This window comes from Acipenser ruthenus, chromosome 14, assembly GCF_902713425.1.
Source record: "Acipenser ruthenus chromosome 14, fAciRut3.2 maternal haplotype, whole genome shotgun sequence".
Classification (NCBI taxonomy): Eukaryota; Metazoa; Chordata; class Actinopteri; order Acipenseriformes; family Acipenseridae; genus Acipenser; species Acipenser ruthenus.
The window spans coordinates 30,774,906-30,799,418 of record NC_081202.1 but is presented as its reverse complement, the minus strand read 5'-3'; the positions used below and the strand labels follow the sequence as shown (position 1 = coordinate 30,799,418).

Here is a 24,513-nt window from a genome sequence, read left to right as displayed (position 1 = left end):
GAACAGAGAACAGTCCACCTCATAAATCCAGCTGAGAGGGGCAAAAACAGCAGACCAATTGAGAACACTGGGCCACCTCGGAACAAGAACAGCCAATGGGAAAACACCCCACGTGGACTCGGGCACAGCCCTAAATAAACAAACTATCCAATCACCAGGGTGAAGAGAGGAGTAGAAAAGGACGAGCTCAACTTTCAGTTGGGGCTCCCTGACACGCAGAACAAGGCTTTGAACTTTGACAATTTGAAGACCCACAGCCTGCAATCGGCTTGAATAGAGATACCGTTTTCGGAAACTGATATTGGATAACAACCCCAGTGTTTGCCTTGGTGTGGGAGTCCGCCGCATAAGTACTTAGAATCAAATCTCTAAGTTAGTCCCAGTGATCACAGAAGGAAGGTAGTTGGACATATCATTTGAAGTTGACAGAGACTGAAATATATTCAGTCTGTTATTAAGCTAGCAGTGCTGGAATCTGCAGTGGAATATCCCAGATATACTCAGGACGTAGAGTGCACGTCGTGTGGAGGATTTGCTTTTTCAGTGGAATACCTAAATAGTTAATAACTTGTTTTTGCAAAAACATTTATTTTGTCCCCTGGTGTGGAAACGCAACGCAAGGAAGACAGACCCTGGAATTTCCTTGCCTGCAGGAAAGCCTTTGAGCGCCTGTTTTGATGAGATACAGACAGGCTGGAAGAGGGAACGAAAGTCTCTTAATTATTCAACACGTAGTGTTTTTATCCTATTATGAACTCGAATAAGGAGACTTAACTTAAGTAAAATTAACATTTTGCTTGAGGTAGAATGTAAGAAAAGCATTATTGCTTTCAATTCATGCTTTGAGTTAATGAGTTAAGGCCACAAAAACAACTAAAGATCACAGATTTAAGAAAATCACAGTATCTAAAACTGTTTAATGATTAACTGTTACATTACCGTAGCTTGTCTCTTCGCTTTGTTTTGGCTGCATTTTCATCAGGTGAAACTGGAGGAAGCGCTGTGTAACTGCACAATAAAAACAGACTGATTAGGCATGCAGCGACAAAAAAAAAAATGCGGGCTCTGACGATTATTCAAATAAATTGTAAACATTGAAGAGATGGGATTTGTGTATGTATATATATATATATATATAGGGCTTCTGATTTTCGGTTTTAACCGATAAAACACCCCCAATGCAAAAAAAAAAATGAAATCGGTGGATAGCCAATAAACACCGGAAAAATTGTGGAAATGGTTAATCAATTCACGTTGACTTTACCCTTTTCCCATTAAAAAAATAAAACATACTACAAAAATAATAATAAATACATTTCCCAGTGCTGCTGGGCAATGTCCCGCCTTCCTGACTTGTAGCTATCATTGATTCATTCTGAGTACCATAAACCCGCCCCAACTACTGAGTGACAGCACATTCATACATTTCTATTGGAGACTCAGTTTGCGAGATTTAAAACAAGATTACAATCAGGATGGAGGCCTGTTAGATGAATTTAAAGCTGTATTACAGTTAAGATACAGATGATTTAAAACAGAATTGTGGCGAAATGTACAAAAATGCCTGCACTCAAAAACCCTAGAAGAATGTGCCCGTGACCATAGGGATTTTGTTGTGGAAGACAGCAAAGGAAAGAAGGTACAACTTAAGTGCGCAAGTACTGTTGAGTTACTATACATATTTTGACACACACACACAAAAAAAACACTCAAGCATTTTGGAAAGTAACCGAAAACAGTAATTTCATACAGTATATCAAAAACGAAAGACCCGAAAAAATTTACATAAAACTCAAAAATAGCTAAAAACAAGCACCGAAAAATACAATTAATAAAACCTGGAAAACAGAAGCCCTAGTTATATTTCATGCAAGTTGATCAATCTGTTAAGAATGCTCAAAAACTACCTAAACTGCCGTTTGTCTCCAATGCTAACTCAACCAGACACAACAAAGTCGGAGATGCAAGGTTTCAAGTACTGATAGTTTATTTTAACATCACTGGATGTTTCAACTACCTCCTCACATACGTGATAAGTCTCAATGGTGTCGACATGACAGCCTCAGTATCTTCCTGTACTGTCACATCAACAAAACAAGATGCAGAAAGTAATCTGATGCATCACTTCAAAACTAATATATTGAAACTCGAGACGGTAATACAGCTCCTAATCAAAGGAAAACGTTATTATTATCGATCCTCATTGAACAGAAATGAAAGCTACACATGGATTGTTTTACTGTGGATGTATCACAGCAATAACCAGCACTAGCATTCACACAGGATATAAATTAGGCTGAACAACTGTGTCACATCAAAGGTATTTTATCTGTGTAACATAATGAAATTGGAACCACCGACTCCATATGATCTATAAGAACTTCTCGATAAGCGACCCAGAGTGAAATAGCGGCAATCCAGCTTTTTTTTTTTTAAAAACCTGTTTTTAATAAGGACGTACCTGCTTTGTTGGCCAGCACTGAACGAACGTTTTGAGGATGTGCCAGGTACGTCTTATAGCAGTTAAGGGGTTAATCGGTTTGATCTTATGAGATGAAAGCAAGACTAAAAACAGATTTGGCTGTGTACTGCAATACTAGATGTAAGGACGATTCAGAAAACATGATTGACAGTAGTATAACCTACTTACATACATAAAAGACATTTTAGGTACAACCTTACTTATTTTCCTTCAACTGTGTGTTTTCCCGGTCGCCTTGGATGTGGTGTACAGCACAGAGAGCACCCTGTAGCTGTTTTCCAGAAATAAAACTTTGTTTTCTTCGCTAGGCGTTCCTCAGCCCAGAGAATCCAGAGGAGCCCTACCTGGAGGGAATCAGCTACAACTGTGTGGCTCCAGGAAAGCGCTTTATGCCAATGGACAACTTGTCAGGAGGGGAGAAGTCAATTGCAGCGCTAGCGCTGCTGTTCGCTATTCACAGGTAAGAGGAAACGTAAGAGTCTTGGGCAAGATTTACTTTGCTTTTGATCCATTGCATCATTTTACTAAAATTAAAAACTACTTCTTAGCAAAACTATAAATTAACAATGTAGATGCACACAAGAAGCCTTAAGGTGTATTTTTACAGTTGTCGACTTTGATCTGAAAACAGACCTTCCAAGTTGATCAAAGTTCTTCAAAGAAATCTGAACATGCTCAAACTCACCACGTTAACTCTTGATTTTTAATACATCAAATGCAAAGATCATCAAATAAATTACGGATCCAACATGGATCCAACTCAAATCCAATTTATTTGACTGTGATATACCTTTAAATACAATTTCTAAAATTCCTATTTCTTGTTTATAAACAAGAACAGTTCTATATTTTTGTTTTAAAAATGCCTTTTTTTTTTTTTTTTAAATGGAACCTTTATTTAAGGTACCTGACTGACCCACCAGTTCCTTTTCAATTATGAAATGTAACCATTACCGAATGGGATATATCTCTTCACAACTCCCTCCACATTTAATGTTTACCTGGCAGCTATATCGGACTGCCATATTGAAATTGACTGTCTCCTCAGGAGCACACTTCCTGACTGGACAATTTTTGAAGGATGCTTGGAGGTTAAGACCCCCTAGAAAGGACCTAGTCACTTGCTGGCAACTCAATGTAGTGCTGAACGCACTTTCAAGACTGCCATTCAAGCCCCTACATTCAGCAGAGCTGAAATTCCAAGCGGCTAGGTGAAATGCAATCATTCTCAATGGCGAAAGCCTGTTTGTTTTTAACTCACCACACTAATCCTCCGTTTCTCCCTAGAAGCATTTCTGCTTTCCATTTCAACCAGTCAGTGGAATAGGGGGCCTTTCATCCACGTCCTTTCCAGTCTGACAGAGAGAAAGCTCCATACTCTCTGTCCAGTTAGGGCACTGGTGTATTATGTTGACCGCATCCAGAGTTGGCAGCAATCCGAGCAATTGCTTGTTTGCTTCGGGTCTAAGTTCCATGGACAAGCCCTGTCTAAACAGCGACTGTCGAGGTGGATTTTAAACATGATCAGGATTGCATACGATCTAGCCAACCTGCCCCCACCAGAAAAGGTCACTTGTCACGCCACAAGTGGCCTTGCTACCTCTTGGGCATTATTCGAGGGCGCATCTGTCTGAAAAATGTTCAATGCTGTAGTATCGGCCACGTCTCTTATCCGCTTTTACCAGATTCTCTGTTTTGGACCAGTGTTATGGGCAGCCACACATTCTTCCTTTCAACACATGTTCGTTGTGTTCCACATGGGGCAGTTAGCCACACACCTTAATTGGACTTGTTTAAATGCTAAGGTTTCTCAGTGTAACCTTGCTGCATATATGCTGCATGAGGGCACTCCCTCACTGTCTGTGGACCATATCCCATGGACTCTCAGTCGGTCTTTGGCCAGAATGCTAAAGGCAGTTATCTTCCTTTTTAGCACATCAGCCAGTGCTGCAAGTCCTTCACTTGCGACGGCTTGGATATTGTATCCCATTCGGTAGGTTACATTTCGTACTTGAAAGGGAACATCAGGTTATTATCATAGTTCCCTGAAATAGAAATGTAACCATTACCCTTCAAGGTCGCTGCGTACAGTAGGCCTGTAAAGAAAGTGGCTTCCTACATTCGCTGATATCTCCTGGGGACTGAGACAGTGCCTGACGCACGCAGGGCTCTTAAAGGAGCAGCTTTGATATAAGTGCTCAGGTAATTCGGGCTATAAGAGATATATTTCATTTGGTAATTTATTTCAGGGAACCAGGGTTATGATAATAACCTGATGTTTGCTCAATTATGAGAATTCTCAGTACTTCTTTTCACTACTAGTACACAACAGTATCACAGGGAAATTACTTTACTTTAAGATAGATAAAGAAGCTTCTCAAAACAGAATTGTTTTTGTGTGTTCTTTTCTTTTAACCTCTTCAACTCCAGGTGCAAAAAATTATGTGCACTCCATGTACCAGATTTTGAAATTATTGTAATTGGTATTTTTCCCCTTGAAATTGGTATAAAATAATATTTGTTAAAAAGTCAATACATTTATAACATTTTTATTAACCCTTTTAGGCTCCTGTGTACTAGATAGTCATATTCAATAAAGCAAAACAGACACAAATGTTTGATCTTTTACACATTTTATTTTTGTATGAACAACAAAAACAAACTATATATTTATTTATTTATTTATATATATGTACATGATAGAAATATTCACATTTTTTATATAATCTACAAAATTACGCACACAATATATAAAAGGAACACTAAAAAAAAAAAAATTCTGTAAAATAAAATTAAATACTATGTATATACCTTAGATAGTTGAATGTTTCCTGCGGTAACTCTAACTCACACTGCCTTAGGGCATAATGACAGAGAGAGAAGGAATCTGAGATGCAAATCTCAGTACAAAGGGGACGCAGCCGGAGCGCTGTGTTTTTGTTTGTTTATTTGTGTAGCAGAGGACTAGCGAGTCGGGAGCTGCAGCCACGGAGCCAGCACAGACCCCACAGCACGACCCAGCACCACTGTACTGCAACCAGAGCACTTTCCCATGCACTTGTGGATTACTGTACTGTGTTATTATTTTGTGAAAACTTTCTGTATGGGACTGAAAACCCGCTGTTTTACCCCTATTAATTACCCCTATTAATTAAAAACAGATTATTTTGGTAATTATAAGCCAGTTTGGACATTTACTTTGTCACCCACACCACTCACCTCCTGACAGGCATTATACAAAGAGATCAGATTGAAAAAAACAGAGTAGCTGGCAAACCTGGAGCTGAAGTGGTTAAAATTAATATAGAACTGTACCAAATTGCAGCATATAAGATTGATGTTTTAAAAATCTTTAAAACACTTCATGAAAGTGCCCCCATGACAGACTTAGAAACTCACAATAGTCCTGCGTTTCAGAACTCCCCTTATTTAGGTATAACTAGATCTTGAGTTGCAAACAGAATTTAAACTTTTGGAATGTGATTGTAACACAATGAAGAAGAGACTTGAAACCATTTTAATAAAATGAAAGTTGCTATAGTTCAGGAGAAGGAAAAACTCCTGGCACACGTTAACGGCTAACCAGGATTGTAGCAGGAGATTCTTCCTCATGTTTACTATGTGTTGACCACCTGCTAAATCCAGGATCTTTTTTTTTCTGCCTCTTGCAGCTATCGACCTGCACCTTTCTTTGTCCTGGATGAAGTTGATGCTGCTTTGGATAACACAAATATTGGAAAAGCAAGTGCAACATCTTTTTATTTCTGTCTACATATCTGTACGCAGTAAATATATACAATAGAACCTATCATATCCGATACCCTCTATTACCCGATGGACCTCTGGCATGTGTCAATTACACCTGCTGTTACCAATTGAAAATACAGCTGTAAAGTTGAATTTTTTGCCAACCTCCAAAGTCAGTTTGTGTGTGTGTGCGTTGTTGTTTTAAATGCCATTTCTGTCTCGGGTAAAGACACACTTAAGGTGCAAACCAAACTGTTGGATTACTTTGGAATGGACTGAGAAACCACTGTAAGAACTGTTTCTGGAATGCTGTTTTATAAATTGCCAAATCAGTGTTACGGTGCTTTGTTTTGCAATAATTTTTACAAATGTTCTTTGTATAGTATACTAGGGGTCTGTGTCTTTGGGTTCACAAGGATGCGATACATACCTCAATACATGGGTTGCGATACAATACGTATCATTATACAATCAAACGTGAAAATTGTTATTGTGAACTTGCTAAATAAATTCTTAGTTTTATTATAAGTAGTAATGTAAACAAGTACACATAAATCTAAATAAATGTGATATTAACAGCTGAAATATTTCAACTAGCTTAATATGCCACTATGAAACATGTCCATTGTATACAACAGTATAATCCAGTAATGTTTTGTTTATAAGCAAAAGTTACTAATTGCAAAAACATGCAATTCTTAATCATCACTCCTATTAAAGACTATTTGAACCCTTGTTAACAGTAAACATATTAATGAACATGACACATTAATGCAAATAAATTTGAGAGAAAGGATTCAACATGCTCATTCTAAACCAAGTGGCATACACCCTCAAAATAGAAACATTTAACAGAAATCTTGCAGTGTTGCCAACAAATGCATAAAAATAAAAAAGTATGCAATTTTAAAGCTGCATACAATCACATTAATTAAAATAATAATAATAATAATAATAATAATAATAATAATAATAATAATAATAGTAGTAAAGTCCTATAGTTTAGCTTCTGTGAACTCTACTTTATCAAAACCTTGTTGACAGTCTGTTTGTTTACATTCTTAAGTGTTAGCTGTAGGGATATCACATACGCCCCTTTAAATAAGACATGCGTTGTTCGCTTAAGGTATTCAAATACACTAACTGGTAAACATGTTTGGCATTTAGAGCACTTCTCTATGTACTTACTATATTTTGCTTCTTCCTGCACCTAATGTAGCTAAATGTCACCACTCTACCCTGTGACGGTTACCATGACGATCACCCAAGCTGTCGTCCTAAGTCATGTGACCGGAACCTTAGTGACTGCGCAAGAAGCAGCCGGGAGGCGGGAAAGGACTTATACAGAATAAAATTATGTAGCCTAAACCAATAATATAAAATGACCATGACAAAATGTTTTGCCGGTACCTTGTAGCGGCAACAATAGTTTTACCGGTACGCAGTTCCGGGCCGTACCGGCTTACTTTCACCTCTGGTTACACCCCTATAGTATACGTGCAGCCTTGAATGGGGCGTTGTGTAAAATGGCAGCGGGGGTGCAGGAGATGTGTAACTCGCATTGCGCACTAATATACCTACCCAGGACTACAGGCACCAAACCGGTACTAAACTGACCTTGTACCATAGCGGTACCGTGCGGGTTCCGACCTGCTACCGACCGGTGTTACATCCCCAGTCTGGTACCAGGCAGGCTTTGTTGACAGTCCAGTTGCTGTTTTTAGCAAGCTGAGGCAGCAACTGTACATTCTTACGGTACATTGCTTGCTGTTTGCATAATGACTGGGTTTTATCCCTATGACACATGCAATGCCAGCCAGCGAGTTTTTGTGTGCACTCTCCAAGTGTACGCTGGAGAAATGTTTCTCCTGTAGCTGTACAGAGCGCTCTCCCCCATCACCCTCTCATAGAGAAGTGGCTGTGTCCTCACTCCATGGCTCTGTGCCAAGGGAGAGCCACACACCAGGGAATAAAGAAGCTCTGAGCAGCAGTTTCCCACACGCACGTGTGCTTGATAGGGACAAAGTTTGCTCCGTTCCCGGCCCTGTTTACAGTCCTGTTGCAGTCTTTAGCAGCTGAGGCAAGAGCTATACATTATTACTGTACATTGCTTGCTATTTGCGTAATGTCTGTATTTTTATCCCTGTGCCAGCAGCCTCAAGGACCGGCACAGCTGGCTGCACCTGCGGCCATACCGCCGCCTGGCGCAGAGGCAAGAGCCTCAGGCCAAGCCACAAGGTGAGCAGCGGCCCTAGGGGTTTGCTGCCACAGACCCAGGGCCCCTTTTCAGGGAGCCATTTGAAGTACTGGCTTCAGTGCATCACAGACATCTGGGTGCTTGCTACCATTCAGCATGGCTACTCACTGCAGTTCAAGCAGGGTCCCCCTCCCTTTGGGGTGTGACTGCAGCATCAGACACGGACCCATAGGACGCCGCTGTGGTGAGGAAGCAGCTCTGCTGCAAAAACGGGCTATGCATATGGTACATCCTTTCAAGTTGGAGGACGGGTTCTACTCCATGCCCAAGCGGGATGGTGGCCTCAGTTACAATCCTCGACCTCAAGCAGGTCAACCTGTATCCGAGCCGAAGGAGGTTCTAAATGTTGACGATGCAACAGCTGTTGCAGTCATTCAGGCCAGGCAACTGGTTCACCACGGTGGACCTCAAAGATGCTATTTCCGTATCCCCATAAAAACCAGTGCACTTAAGTACCGGTCTTAAGGGTCTTGCCGTTTTGGCCTCTCTCTAGCTCCCCATGCCTTTTCGAAGCGCAGGGAAGCTATACTGGCCCCATTGAGAATTAAAGGTATCAGAGTACTGTATTATTTGGACGAATGGCATATTGTGCCCAGTCTCCAGCTCAGGCAGCCGCTCACACGTAACTCTTTACCGGCCACCTTCAACGGTGGATCTTAGGGTGAATCATGCTCACGTCTTCTCAGGAGTGTGTTTTGACTTCGGGTCCATGCTGTTCACTCTGTCAGACGGCAGAGTGCAGAAAATAGCCATCTGTTTAGAGCTATTCAGCTCAACAAAGTGCTTATGGTAATGACGTTCCAAAACTTCTGGGCTTCATGGCAGCAGCTTCTCAGACCCTACTTTTGGGTCTCCTGCGCATGCGCCCTCTGAAAGCCTGGTTCAACAGCAGGGCTTATTCAGCCCGCATTGAACTGTGACCGCCTATTGGTGTTTTGTCACTGTCCAAATGCACTCTCTTGGTGCAAACAACCTGCCCATCTGTGCCTCGGCGTAGCATTGGGCAGTGGTGCCAGAAGGGAGGTCGTCACCACGGACACGTCCAGCCTGGGCTGGGGCGCTGTGTAGAATGGCAGAGGGGGTGCAGGGGGTGTGTGACATAAATGTTTTGGGACTGTAGTCAGTTTAACTAGCCTTGCAGCATTTGTGCAGAAGGTTCAAGGGAGCATGGGCTTCTCTGTACAGACAACACAACAATGGTGGTTTACATCAACCACAAAGGTTGCCTCATGTTGCCCAGTCTCCATCACGTGGTCCATAAGCTTTGCTCTGGGCACACGAGAACCTCTTTTCACTGCGAGCAGTACATCTGCCCAGGGTGAAAAATAAAAAAGTGGACTTTCTCTCAAGGAAGGTCCCAACACCTCAGAGTGGAGACGAACCCAGAGGTGGTAGCCTCAGTTGGGAGAAGTTCAAGAGAGCAGAGATATATCTCTTGCCTCCTAGGAATCAACCCACTGTCCCCTCTGGCTCTCCAAAACAGGAGATGGAACCCGCTGGCGGTAGATGCCTTGGCACACCAGTGGCCAAGGCAACTGTTCGATGCCTTCCCACCTCTCGCCTTGTTCCCGCTGTGTGTGGAGAAAATCAGGCAGAGGGCCAAGGTGCTCCTAGTAGACACTTATTGTGCCATGATTTAAACCCTGATGCAGCTCCTGAGCGGCCAGCCATGGAGACTGCCCAAGCGCTGTGACCTGCTCAGTCAGGCACAGGGGACCTTAAGGCATACCGACCCATTGAGCCTGTAGCTCTGGGTCTGGCCCCTGAACGGCTGCATTGAGCCATCTGGGTCTGTCCCATAAGGTTATTGACACCTTGCAAAATGCCACAGCATCGTCCACACATTCCCAGTACAGGTACAAGTGGTGCGTCTTACAGGCGTGGTGTCTGCCTCATGGGTTCGACCGCACAACTTGTCCCATGACAGAAATACTGTAGTTTTGCAAGACCTGTTTGATGAAAGGAATTCCTTTGGCTGCCTATGAAGGACATTGATCCTCGCTGGAGGTTAAACGTGTCTAGGCAGAGGCTGTCCAAATGGATAGCAGGCACATGCGGGACTGCTTCTGAGCTGTACAACCCTCCCCCCATGGCAACTTCAAGGGTTTTATTCCAGGGTGCATCTGTCTATTCCCCATACCTTTACTAGGTTCTACAGACAGGTCCTGAAGCCACAAAATCAAGGCTTTGGAACTAGAGTATTAAGGGCGGCTTCCGGGTCAACCCTTACAAATAGACAGAGGTGAGTTTCTCCCTCAATTTTGTAGCCCTAGCTACTAGTTACTGGGGTTTCTGTATGGTAATGCACAAGGTAGCCTTCAGCTTAGTCTTGTAGCATTCCATTCATTATTAAATATTCCCTTGCAATGGCTTTAGTATACTCACCCATACAGTAATGTTTACATTTCGTACTTGATAGGGAATGTTATGTGATGATCAAAATCCTGGTTCTGTTATGTAGAAATGTACTATTAACCTTGTCAATGATTGCAGCATGTTTGAAGGAAAAATGATGCTGGTATCTGTGCGTGCAGACTTCTTTTAGCCTCGGGGGCAGGCATGACTGCATTACAGGTGGTGGTGCACAGCTTTGGTATATCTATTCAGGTTTGCGGTCTTTAGGAGGCAAACACCCATACGTTAATGGTTACATTTCTATTTCAGGGAACCATGGTTATGGTAATAACCTAACGTTATTCCCCTTACAAGGTCTCTGCTTCCCATATTTTATTCACAAAATAATTCTTGGATGTTATATTAGAGGTAAGGTTTATTTTATTTATATAAAATGTTATTTGTGTTTGTTTTGGTCTTCAGGTTACAAGCTACATAAGGGAGCAATCCAGAGAGCACTTCCAGGTGATCGTGATATCCCTGAAAGAAGAATTCTACTCCAAGGCAGATGCTTTAATGGGTGTTTATTCTGAGGTGTCTTTTTATCCTGCTTCTCTTATATTTTAAGAATATTTTTTTTCTTAAGGGCACTTTTAATAGAACTAGTATAATAATCTATTAAGCTTTATGGCACTTCTTTATCTTTTAAAAGACCCGATAATAGTTTATTCTATTATTACAGTACTAGGGATTTTAAGTATTGGTATACAAAATGACAAAACAAAGGACATGACTCCAATGGCTAGGCAAAATAACAACACAGCTTTCAGCTACATATCAACTATTAAAATATAATTTGCACCAATATGTCATTTAAAACACTCCTTTGTTTTCCTTTTTAGCAAGATGATTGCATGTTTAGCCGCGTATTGACCCTGGACCTTTCCCCCTACACTCTCAGTGAAGGGAATGAGAGACGATAAGAAAAGAAATGGAGCCATAGTCAAGATTAACCACCAAGCCAGGGGAGACAGCTAACACAGCCAGTTGGCCATTAGTTCTTTAGTTTTACCATTGTTTAGTTTTACCATTAGGTTTTCTGACTGGTTAATTTGCTATTTTTATGCAGACGTTTTTTTAATGTTGTTGCAATCTTCATGTTTTATTGCAAATTAACTTTTCTATTGTGATATTCATCACATTTCTGTTGTGTTACATTGGTTGTTAAACATACAGTAAGCTTGTTAATGGTCTAAAATTATTCAAGTTAAAATATTTAGCAATTTAAAATAAAAAATCACTTTTATTTAACAGTCTCTAGTAAACCACCATGTTTTGATATCTTATGTGTTTTTCAACAAGGTGCGACTTCCCCAACAATAAAAAAACCAATAAGCAGTCAATTTTAAATTTCAAGAATGTTTGGAGTCTGTGCCCCAAAGATTTGACATTCTGCTACCCTGGGGCCAGAAAAATATTACAGTGAAATGACTGTGCCTTGATAACATATTGTACATTGATATTAGTGCACATACATCATCCACAGGCTTGATACTTCTTAAACTATAGTCAACATGGAGTTTATTTGAAAAAAGCACCACTTTCAAAATGGTTACAAAAAGGCATTAGGAAAATGCTTTATAAATACACGTATAATGTAATGTGCTTTTTAGATAGCTTACCATGCTGGGTCCTTTTTAAATTAACCTTCAGATTATAGCCTATTCAAAACCTTGCACAGTGTAAATCAATTCCCACCGATATTTCCAATAAGTAGACCTAATTTTGTATATATAGTCATTTAGATTTTATTTCAAATTTGACATTACTTTGAATGACATGATGTCCCTCTGCATGAGAAGTTTACACACAACCTCCATGCTCTGGTTTTTAGAGGCGGAGCCACTTCACAATGTAAAAGTTCTTTTTGCCTATCCGGATAAGAGTGAGCCCATTGTTCAGAATGTGCTGTCCAGGAATCAGGACCTGCTCTGGGCTTGTTACACGAGCATGGTTTAACCATACCCCGCCATCTGTGATCATCTGGTACCTGGCAAAAAAAAAACCAACCTGATAACAGTTTTATATACAATGTATTCAAATCCTGTGGTTTCAGATTTTGCATTATGTAGTTGTCTGAATAGAATTATATACTTTAATAAATAAATGAAACTAATACAAAATATTCATCGAGACACCCATTTAGTGTATCTTTAATAAAATGTAGTTTAATCGCTTTAGACGCTAATTTCCAGTTCTAAAGAATGAACTGGATGTTGGTAGCAGGTGAGGACCCCTTGAAATAATGGTGATTCAAGAGTTATATAATGGAATTCAAAAGTATTAAATAAATAAATAAATAAATCAATATCATACGGATTGATGGTTATAGGTTTGCAACAGGAGACGGTGTAATATGTTGCTGCTTCTCTTATGGCGTTTGCTCTTCTCAGTGCCGACTGAACTGACCTCAGGTTGCCAGACTCCCAGCTACTGTATCAGTGCAGTCTAATGTTCAGTCAGGCATGACACAGACCATTATTTATATATATATATATATATATATAAAAATTATATATATATATATATATATATATATATATATATATATATATATATATATATATATATATATATATATATATATATATATATATATTATATATATATAATCTGCCTGATACACAAACTTTAAACTCACCCTCTCGCTCCATCAGGAATAGCACTGGCTTTACGGCACATGTCCAGCACCGAGGTCCCGGGTTCCAGCAGCAATTCATAGAATGGAGCTTCTCGGAAAAGCTCCTGTAGCTCCTCATCTGTCATCTTCTCGAGGGCATCCAAGCTACTCTGGTACAGAGCGTTGGTGCACCTGTCATGGAAAAACAGGAGCAATGACAATGCCCCACACAGCCAATCAAACTGTCAGACTCACAGCAATGACAATGCCCCACACAGCCAATCAAACTGTCAGACTCATAGCAATGACAATGCCCCACACAGCCAATCAAACTGTCAAAACTCATCCCAATACATGCCATAGGGGTTTGATAGAAAACAAACAATTATAAAAAAAGTGTAACCTATATTTAAAAAAAAAAAAGAAAAAAAACTATTAACTGCAGTCTTCCAGTACATGTTCAATTGTCCTGTAAAATGGATTGGTGTTTCCTGGCCCTCTGCTTGTTTATAGATTAGTTTATATACAAGTACATTCTTGTGTAGACAGAAAATTTCTCTTGCTTGGAAACCTGCTTCAGACTACAGTACACCCTCGCTATAACAAACCTGTTGGGGTTCAAGCCTTTTGTTCATTATATCGAGAGGTTTGTTATAGCGAAACGACAATCAAAATGAATGATAAACTGTTGGGAGTAAGTTAATGAGATATTTCCTGCCTGTGTGGACATTGTTGAACAAATGCCAGGCAAGGAGGCTGCATAAAAGATGTGCTATGTCCTGCCGATACTTTGCTGTCCTAACACTCCTGCAATTGATTGATCAGTATGTTGTATCCGTGTAGTTGAACTTTGCCTTAAAACTTAAAGCAGTAGTATTAGGTCTACATCAGTTTTTCAACAGCCCTTGGTGTACCTATGGAGACATGTCATAAGTGAGATTTTGGTCATTAGAGAAGACCTGTTGTAAAGTGTGTTTTGTAGATTCTCAAGCTACCCCTCATCAGTTTTACGCCCAAAGTGGTACAATAATTGTTTCAAAATACATCAGTTTATATGTAGCTACTGGCATGAAATAGTGAAACTCTTGCTGGAATTGAAGCCAGGAAATGTTTTTCTTTCAGTAGTAAATATCTTTCGCAGAGTTTTTTTTTTTTTTTTAAACCTGATCTGAAAACACCGTGTAACAATTTTTTTTTTTTTTTGGTTCCTGGGTAGTAAGTGTTATTTCCTAATTGCTTATGCCTGAAAAGTATAGAAAATGGCTATTATTCCCCACAAACTTTGCTTTTGTGACCAAGACAGTGATATTTTGAAATGTACCTATTTTCCAGAACATTCCAGATAGATTCAGTGCCGAGTAAACTTGGAGTAACTTCTAGAACTTTCCAGTAATATAAATAGTAATAGAAATACAGGGGCCTTAAGCCCAGCAGTTCAGTTTAGTTCCAGCTGCCTAAGTGGATACATATCTGCATTTTTCTGAGATGGCATCAAGAGGCTGCAAGCATCCGGCAGACGCATTTTGCTATGTCTGCGGCCAATTTATCAAGACAAGAGCGAAAAAGTACTGGAAGCATCTGCTAAGATGTGCGAGGCCTACAAGGCATATTTCGGCATGCCTGTCGGGGATCAAGACAAACCCCGGGCACCTCATTTCACCTGCGAGCACTGCAAAAAAACTCTGGAAGGTAAGATGGACAATTGTTGCTCGGAATTTTATGTTATAAAATTTGTTAACATTTTTAAAACTGTAAAAGTTTTTAATTTTAAAATGTTTTACAATTTTCAATGTTATTGAAAAAATATATCATATATGAAAAATGTTGCGAGAATCTCTGTGGGGAGGAACAACGTCAAGTGGGAGCCACTGGTGGACCCCCGGAAGGTGCTGATGCCACCACTGCACATCAAATTGGGCCTTATGAAACAATTTGTCAGAGCTCTAGATAAGGAGTCGGCAGCCTTCAAGGACCTTCAAGACTTCTTCCCTAAGCTGTCTGAGGCAAAGGTCAAAGCCGGTGTCTTTGTCGGACCACAGATAAAGAAGATCCTGGAGTGCAATGAATTCCCCAAGAAGCTCACTAGTAAGGAGAAAGCGGCTTGGAACAGCTTTGTCGCAGTGGTTCGGGGCTTCCTGGGCAATCACAAGGCCGAAAACTATGTGGAGCTGGTTGAGACTCTGGTGAAGAACTACGGCACAATGGCCTGTAGGATGTCCCTCAAAGTCCATATCCTTGATGCTCATCTTGATAAATTCAAGGAGAACATGGGAGCGTACTCGGAGGAGCAAGGCGAGCGCTTCCAAAAGGATATACTGGACTTTGAACGCCGCTACCAAGGACAGTATAACGAGAACATGATGGGAGACTACATTTGGGGGCTGATTCGTGAAAGTGATTTACAGTATAATCGTAAATTTCGAAAAACTACTCACTTCTAAATCTTTTGTAGTCATTTTTGTATTACTTTAGTATAAATACATGTTAATTTGGATTCATATGTTGTTTTTTTCTGACTTTATGTGAACGAAAAGACACAAATTCGCCCGTTTTCTCATTGGAAATAGGTAAATTTCAAAATATCACTGTCCTGGTCACAAAAGCAAAGTTTGTGGGGAATAATAGCCATTTTCTATACTTTTGAGGCATAAGCAATTAGGAAATAACACTTACTACCCATGAACAAAAATTGTGTTACATAGTGAAATCACTGCTACTGTGTATGCTTTGCTGTTCTTGTTGGCGCTTGGAATAATCACCACTTTTTCAGTCATGGCCAGAGTTGGGAAAGTTTGATAACCCCTGAATTTGAGTATCCCAATAATCAAATACAGGCGCTCCTCGACTTACGACACATGGCACTTACGACTCTTTTGCATTATTACCCTGCTTCGACTTTACGATATTGATACGGTATTTACGACACAGCGAGACACGAACCATGCGTCATGTGTGCATGTCTGAACTGCAGTACTGTCGCGGGCGCCCTGACTCAGTCACTTAGCGTTTGTTTTTTTTATGCATGCAACTGGTTTTTTTTAGAATGTATTTGCCCTTAACAATGTCTGATAAGAGCAGTGGACTCAATACGAAACCTACGCTGTGAACTCTGTCACATGATAAGGGGCTTAACTTCAGGCGATCGTAGTTCCGGCTAGGAGTGCCGCATACCCACACTGAATACGTCTTTGGAAAGCCCCGAGTCTGTACTTTTAAACAAGCCAGGTAGGTGCCTGAGTAATATGCGCATAAACACCGGGGCGCCGGCACCCCAAAATCAACTGGCTCAGTGTAAAGAGTTAAATAAATATTTGCAGGAGTACAATATAACAGGTCATTTTTGTAAAAATATATTATCTGGCCAGAGTCAGGAATGTAACCACAATTTATAACATTGTGCCTGTGGGAAAATGTGCTTTGACTTACGATGCTTCGACTTACAACGCGACTTTCAGGAACCAACTGTGCCGTATGTGAGAGGACTGCCTGTACTAAAATAAATTCATCAGCGGAGAACTTTGAAAACACTTCTTTAACAGCTCTTGATTCATTCATTTGTAAAACAATTATCTATTGTGTGTGCTTTCTGCCAATATAATCAAATAAATTGCTACTTAGACATGTATTAAATGTAATGCATTTATTTCAGTAATTACGTATTTTCAAAGTATGAATAATGGATTTATTTTGTAGTATTCGATTAATCCATCTCGCCCTATAAAAAGTGTCCCTTTGTCTGAAGTCTCCATTCAATGTTCAGGACACTGCAGCTTTAGTAAGGACTAAAACTAGCTGTACTTCACCTCTTAGCACTCTCCAAGCCTTCTTTGCCGTGAACGAGTTTGGTCACTTCAGCGGCCAAACGTTTCTGTGCTCCTCGTTTCTCCGGCTCCCTGCCATGTTGGTCCATGATGTGTTCAATCTCTGGCAAAGGGAGGAACGTGAACAGCTTCAGGTACCTGAAAGCAGAAGGAAATAGTGAGAACTTTGAATACTGTCACTTTAAAAGTAAGCTAAAAGGCAGATAGAATAACATAGAACATACAGGTTCTTTATTTAAACAGCCTGAAACGTGTGCACACTTGTATATAAACTACTACGCTGGTTGAAGGACACGGCGCAGATCACAGTTGTTCATTTGTGAAATGACTGGACTCAAGACTGCAGTGTTGATCTATTTCAAAGGGTTGTTTTAAGGGCTATATTGCATAAGAAAATTTCTAGTAGCTGGGTCTTAAATGATCCAAGTGTTTCTGCCTTAACATTGTGACGCTTCTTTATTTATAGTATAACTTGGGTTCCTAGCACTGTCTTTGGTGCATAAAGCTGTTTAAAGCTTGCTTGTGTACATCACGGAGGAGAGTGTCCGCTCTACAGGAAGACTACAACGGAACCCCTTGACTGCAGGGCGGTGCCTGTGAAGGCTGCTCAGCCAGGACCGTCACAACGACCCGGAGTCGCTGGCAGGCCGGGGTGATACGAATTCTGGTCTCGCAATGGAAATCAGTTTCCCCTGCCATTAATTTACTGTGTTTCGTCTGGGGGAAAAAAAAATTGTCGCATAATTACATCACGCTTTATGTTATCTTGTTTATGTAAACACACCCCAAACAGAACGGATCACCTGCCTCTGTGCATTGGAGTCCAGCTGTCTGACGAAGTACTGGTACAGTTCAAAGGGGGAGGTCTTGTCTCTGTTGAGCCACACCGCATTTCCTGCAGTCTTCCCCAGCTTGTCACCCGTGGAGGTGGTTACCAGTGGGATTGTAAGCCCAAACACCTGCTGCTCAGTTACCCTGCGGGACAAAGAGCAAGGAGTTCAAACATTAATGTATGATTTGCGTCACAACAGTTTGGGACTGACACTGCTGCTTAAGGATAAAATACCAATCAGTAATTCTAAAACCTTTTTATTTGGATGCACAGAATCAAAAGACAGTATTTGTGAATCTCGCCAGAAACACAACGAGATTCGCTTTCTATTCAGCAAAATTATTATAAATAGCCCAAAATAGTCTGCACTGTAAATGTTTATCACGTTATAATTTACTTCCCATCACCGCATAATTTTGTGTGCCATGTAAAATGTTTACAGTAATAGACAAGAATATTTGATCAGAATTGATCTTTGGGCTAGTATCTATCTGATGTGTGACAAAATACATTGATTTATTTATTATTTTAAGATGAAAGGATTTAAGACTTTGTAGCAAGTTGCCATTCTCCCTGTCCCCTAGATAAACAAACCATTGCCAAATATTTAAGGCAATTATTTAAAATTAAAAACGAAATTGTACGAAAATAGCTTGAACTAAAAAAATGACCACAGTTAAACCAAATATTTTGGCTAAGGGGCAAAACTAGCACCAGATTGTTCACTATTGCCACATTTACATGAAGCCAGGCTGTAAAACTCAATGTCATCTCATTCCAGTAACAAACTGGGGCTACTGTCAATTACATCTGCAGTCTGCAACCGGACATTACACAAAAGTCAAAGATCACCTTTATATAGAACTGCTATTTATTAAATAATTCTCCAACCTCCCAAATTTTCCTTACAGTTTAATTTATTCACAGCCTTCATGTTCAGCAATGATATTTATTTCTGCAGTGAGAGATTTAAAACCTCTCGTCTCTTGTAACTTTCACTGTCAGTGTGAGCTGGAGATGAGGGAGTCCCAGTTGAAACAGATTTGATTTCAATCTCCTGATGGAAAGAAACAAGTTTGATTTTATAATTGCTTTCAAGTTAGTCCCAGTGGCAGATGGAAAAGTGTCATAAGTGTTTTTGAAAACCGCACACTGCACCTCCCACTACTGTGTGTGTATTCATTTGAAAACCGCACACTGCACCTCCCACTACTGTGTGTGTATTCATTTGAAAACCACACACTGCACCTCCCAGTACTTTGTGTATATTCAATTTTTTTTATACAACAATTAAAGGAGGAATCTGTTTTTGAAGACCTACCAAAAGAAATTTGGATTCAGTGACAAATGTTTTTTGAAAATGTTTGAAAACATTGAAAAGACTTTGTCTAAATGTTTATTTTAGTGTTTCTAAATTCAGTACTCTAATTTTCACTATATATAAACAAAAGACCAACAGAATCTTTATAAAGTTTAGCATAAAAAAAAAAAGAGTCCTGAAATCTGGGCTGTGTTTCATACCCACCCCAGTCAGTGAAGTGCACAATGGAGCAGTGGGGACAAAAATACATTTCAATACTTTCTAACTGAATTGGCTTTAAATTATGCCCTGATTTGTATATGAATGTTACTGTAGATACTGTATTCACAGCTGAATAATATTAGGAACATTGGTGATTAATAAAAAACATTATATTTATAATAAAGTATGCCCACAACAGCTTTTAGCACCAAACAATGGAATAACATGGTATTATATTTGACAACTTGATGTTGAATACTTGATTACAATAAGCCAAAATCTGTGTAAAAAACAACTAGTTTTTCCATTTTTCATTTCACAATATCAAAGCAAAATACACACAAGAGCCAGTATACACACATCATCATATCCACTTCAGTGCACTGTGTTAATAAAAATGACCTACTCAGAGCAGCCTTGGTAGGGCAGTCTTTTCATTTAGTTAAAGGCATCTGCAGGGGTGCAGCCAATTCCCATAAAGGTACTTTAAGACTTAATACCACAGTACCATACACATTTATCCCTACTAAATAGAGCGCTGTGTTGTGGCAGGGTCGCTGATTAGAATAATAACTGACTAATTTGAGGCATCACCTAAATGAATAACAAAACTGTTACAGAACATGGAATGTGGGCAAAACATTGAAATTGATCTCAAAATGTATCTAAAAATTATGATTATTGTACATAATGCACATAAATTAAATGTCTAAGTGATCAAAAAAAGCTAAATTAATTGATTTTCTGTAGTTCATATTTGAATGAAAAACAGATATATATATATATATATATATATATATATATATATATATATATATATATATATTGCTGTTTGACAGAATATTTGCACTACTATCGACCAGGATTTGAAGAAATGCATTAATGTATTTTTTTGAGGATCAGAGAAAATAATAAATTATTTAGTTAAGCAGTATATAGTCGTTTTCAAGTGTCTAGGTAACCCATCAGAAAAAAAGGCTTACCTTATTCAGTCTAGTTTAGATGGGAGGCATTGCTGACAACACATGATTAGTAACAAACAAAATTCAACCAACACACCACTGCATGAAAGACACAGGTGGATCCCCCAACTCCTGGATCCACCACAAAAGTGATTTAGATTTGTAGTTAAAATATTAATATGTTACCACTGTGACTGACACCTATGTAGTAGCTGCCATTGTATTGCCACCAAATACAATTTGGTAATAAGGGAATTGCAGAAATATTTTCTGTATTAATAATATCTGATAGGTGTTGACAGAAAACCTTCAAACAAGTGTCTAGAAACCTAACTTACTCATCATAGCACAGCAAACAACCAACATAATACAATATTTGAATCTTACTAGATTTTACATTACTTGTGAATGAATTCATATCCAGACATCAGGTTTCCGAGTTGGTCGGTACCCCCAAGCTGAATTCTGCAGTCGTGATGCTGATTCAAATGATAAAAATCGTAGGCTTGAAAGATCTGATAGGAGAACTCGGTCAGACTCATACCCTCGGCGCTTTTCAAGCGGGACTGCACGCTGTGTCTGCTGAGCAGAGTCCCCATGCGGAAATGCCTACCAACCGTGGACAAGAACTCAACCACATCAATGCCTCTGTACCAGGAGGCGTTGTTCAAGATATTCACCGTCCCCAGCGGCTTTTTGGAGTTGCGTGGAGAATACAGTTCATGATTAGTAAAAATACGCTCGAGACAGTCCCTTATCCCTCTGGTATTTTGTTCTATGCTCTTCTCAGAAAGTGTCTCTCTCTCTGTTGCCTTTCCGCTCGGGTCTCCGATCCGGGCAGTGGCTCCCCCAATCAGTGCAATGGCATTGTGACCGGCGCTTCGGAAATGAAGGAGCCCGATGATGGCCAGAAGGTTGCCCACATGCAGACTCTCAGCTGTGGGGTCAAAGCCGCAGTAGACAGTCTGAGAGCCTGACTCTAACAACATGGGAAGCTGCAGCTGGCCCGCTGTATCCGGAAAGGCGTCCTTCAAAATCCCTCGCTTGTTTAGCAAATACAAAACGCCACTTTCTGACACGGAATGTCTCCGGTTTGGAACGATAATAAAACGGTGTCGTCTGAAACAAAACCATTGCCTGGCATACCCCAGACACCGTAGTGAGATCCCTGTGGGTGCCGCCATATTGACACCTGTATAGGCTGTGCAGTGACCTTTGTGAGGGGCGGGGCGTGCGAAGCTAAGGAAATCCGTTTTTTCTGTATTCATATTGTGCTTCCTTTACTAAGATGGCGGATGCGCTGTGACATCATGCCTGTTGGCAGCTGCGACCACAGATTTCTGTAGATTTCCTCGAGATTAGGTTTTTACCTTGATTGCCACAGTATAGCTATAAGATCCCTTCGTGTGCAGCAGCTATTAGTGCCTTTGGCTCACGTAGAGGCTGTGCTGGATAGAATTTGAGTGAGGGGCACAGGTATATGCACACAAATCGTGGTTCAATTGCAAACAAACTTGTTTTTTCTCAGGTTTGCTTTGGTTTGTTTCACACCAGAAAAAAATCAGGCAAACTTGAATGTCTTTTAAAGTTTACTTGCAGCTTCATCCATACTGGAGTTCTATTGATTTCACATTGCACTTTTCCAAACGCGATCGGCTCTCTCGCTGATTATTACAGCGGAAGTTCTCCCTGGAAAAACTTTTTCCATCACCATCGTGCCCCAAATGGAGAATACTTTTAAGTGCTGTGCTGTTGTTCGTGCTCTTTGGGTTATTTGGTGCTTATATTACGGTAAGAGTCTGAATATTGGCAAATCTCAAGACTGTTGAGATTTACCAAGCAAAGCGGTAAATGTCCAAAATAAACATGGTAACGCTTACGACATTACTGGTAAATCTCAAGAATAACAACACGCCTTTACAAATAACCTTTCAGTGAATGTCCAAAAAGCAATATATAATCTTCAGAGTCGCGGGAATTTACCACCTTACATGGTTAATGTTGACAGTTACCTGTAAAACTTAAATTTGATCAGATTCTGATTTTTACCAGAACATAACATCAAATCATTACACAACAAATGGAACATGCCGAAAGAACGTCACGTGTGTGAGTCGGAAAAAAAGTTGTTTGGAGGAAATGCATGAGCGACATCTGGTGTTTAGAAGCGAAGGCAATTATTATTATTATTATTATTATTATTATTATTATTATTATTATTATTATTATTATTATTATTATTATTATTATTATTATAGCTTGTTGTGAATGTTGCACTGTGATGAGATAGATGCAACATAGGAGCTGATTTACAAAAATGCAACACTGTCTACATACATGCCAACAGTCCCTATAGTCGGGACAGTCCCGATTTCCTAGCAAATGACACGCGTCCCGATATTTATCCATAGAAAAAAAAAAGTTCTGCACAGTAGTTAGTGAAAACCACACGCTGTGCTCTTCGTGCGGCTGACACATCTGCTGATCACTAACTTATACAAAGGTAAGAACGGTAAGAATAGTTTTGCTGTTATGCTTAAATAACTTGCATGCTGCAATAGTAAATCTCAAACACTGGTATTAACCCCAGATTGCGACAGTTTGTAAATCAGTGCCATAATATTTTGTTATGATGTGCTGCAGTGTAGGCTACATGTGACATTATGGTGTTCTTGTCTGGTACGTGTCATTGCATTGTGTGTGTGTGTGTGCGACAGTGGTGAGACACTTTCCTTGATGCTTGCTGAAGTAGGTCACTTCCACAATGTTTAGCTGTTTCTGGAGCGGTTCGTTTCCAAGTGAACTGGAGTACGTTTGGTTTCACATTGCAAAAAGCTGGAAAGGTGCAGTGGCAAACATACAGAGACCACTTCTAAGACTTGGTTTGATGCACATCGTGGTGCAATTACACGGTCCTCGGAGGATTTACCGTACCGTACTATCGGTCAAACGAACTAGGTGTGAAAGTGCTAATCATTGTACCACTCAGTGAATATATATTGTGGAAAAAATAATTTAAAAAACAACAACAAAAACATTTACATAAATACAACAATAGAAAAAAAATATTTGAAAGTTATTTTGCAGACGAGATGCGGGCCTAACTTGCCAGTATTGTTTTCTAGTTTGTTTCTTGCCGATCATTTTTAATGAATAGGTATCCCAGCTACAACAGTACTGCTAAAAACAGTTTGTGTAAAGCCAACCAAGCACTTCTGTTATAATGACTTATCCATCAACGTCTTTCACAGGTTAAGGGTTTTGCAGTGCTCATCAGATATTTTGTTTTATCATGCTTTTGTCTCTGTGAGTAGTGTAACAGCAACGCATGTAAAACTTTTATATGGGGTGTACAGCTCCGCAATGTTTAACAGTGAAAGCCACATCTATGAGCTTCGAAATGTCACCTCTCTAGAGGTGTCACATTCTTTTCTTTCATTTATCACCGCAATGTCCTACAATCATGTACATTTTTTACAATAATCCATTTGCCTCATTCTTTTACAATGAATAAATATGCTACTTTTACTATTTACAGATATCATCAGGAAGCAAAACAAAAATGTAAAAATAGGGATAGCTTTTTTGTTCGTTTTGTTTGACTGAAAAATTATATATTAGAAGAAACAAGCTACAGAGTTATTATTTTCAACATGGGCTTAAAGGGCAACACAAAATATAAGAACAATCCAATTCTGAAATCTTATGAGGTGTTTCAGCAACTTCAGGTTATAGGATTACGGGTTTAGTCACAACTAAGAATATTTAAAAAATCTAGCCTTGTAACTTGACTGGTTCACTAAATTCTTCAAGATACACAAAATCCCTCAACAAATGTATTGCATACTTTAAGGAAATATTTCTTTGCAGTTTGGA

The 24,513-nt window shown here is 39.7% G+C and overlaps 2 protein-coding genes across 2 annotated transcripts in view; one reads left to right on the top strand and one right to left on the bottom strand.

Annotated features, from left to right (window-relative positions):
- smc1b (structural maintenance of chromosomes 1B) overlaps positions 1-12,203 on the top strand; it is a 51,596-nt gene extending 39,393 nt beyond the window's left edge. Inside the window, exons 22-25 of the mRNA XM_058986333.1 lie at positions 2,791-2,942; positions 6,154-6,223; positions 11,304-11,414; positions 11,723-12,203. Of these exons, the coding sequence (XP_058842316.1) occupies positions 2,791-2,942; positions 6,154-6,223; positions 11,304-11,414; positions 11,723-11,803 (414 nt within the window). The 3' untranslated portion in view covers positions 11,804-12,203. The remainder of the gene's footprint in view (positions 1-2,790; positions 2,943-6,153; positions 6,224-11,303; positions 11,415-11,722) is intronic.
- A 181-nt stretch (positions 12,204-12,384) lies between these two features.
- On the bottom strand, positions 12,385-21,875 carry yars2 (tyrosyl-tRNA synthetase 2, mitochondrial). Its single transcript, XM_034033222.3, has 5 exons — positions 21,040-21,875; positions 18,129-18,296; positions 17,304-17,459; positions 13,522-13,692; positions 12,385-12,870 (listed from the first exon to the last, which is right to left on the bottom strand). Exons 1-5 carry the CDS (start codon positions 21,819-21,821, stop codon positions 12,711-12,713), a joined length of 1,437 nt encoding a protein of 478 aa, XP_033889113.3. The 5' UTR covers positions 21,822-21,875; the 3' UTR covers positions 12,385-12,710.
- Positions 21,876-24,513: the final 2,638 nt, after the last annotated feature.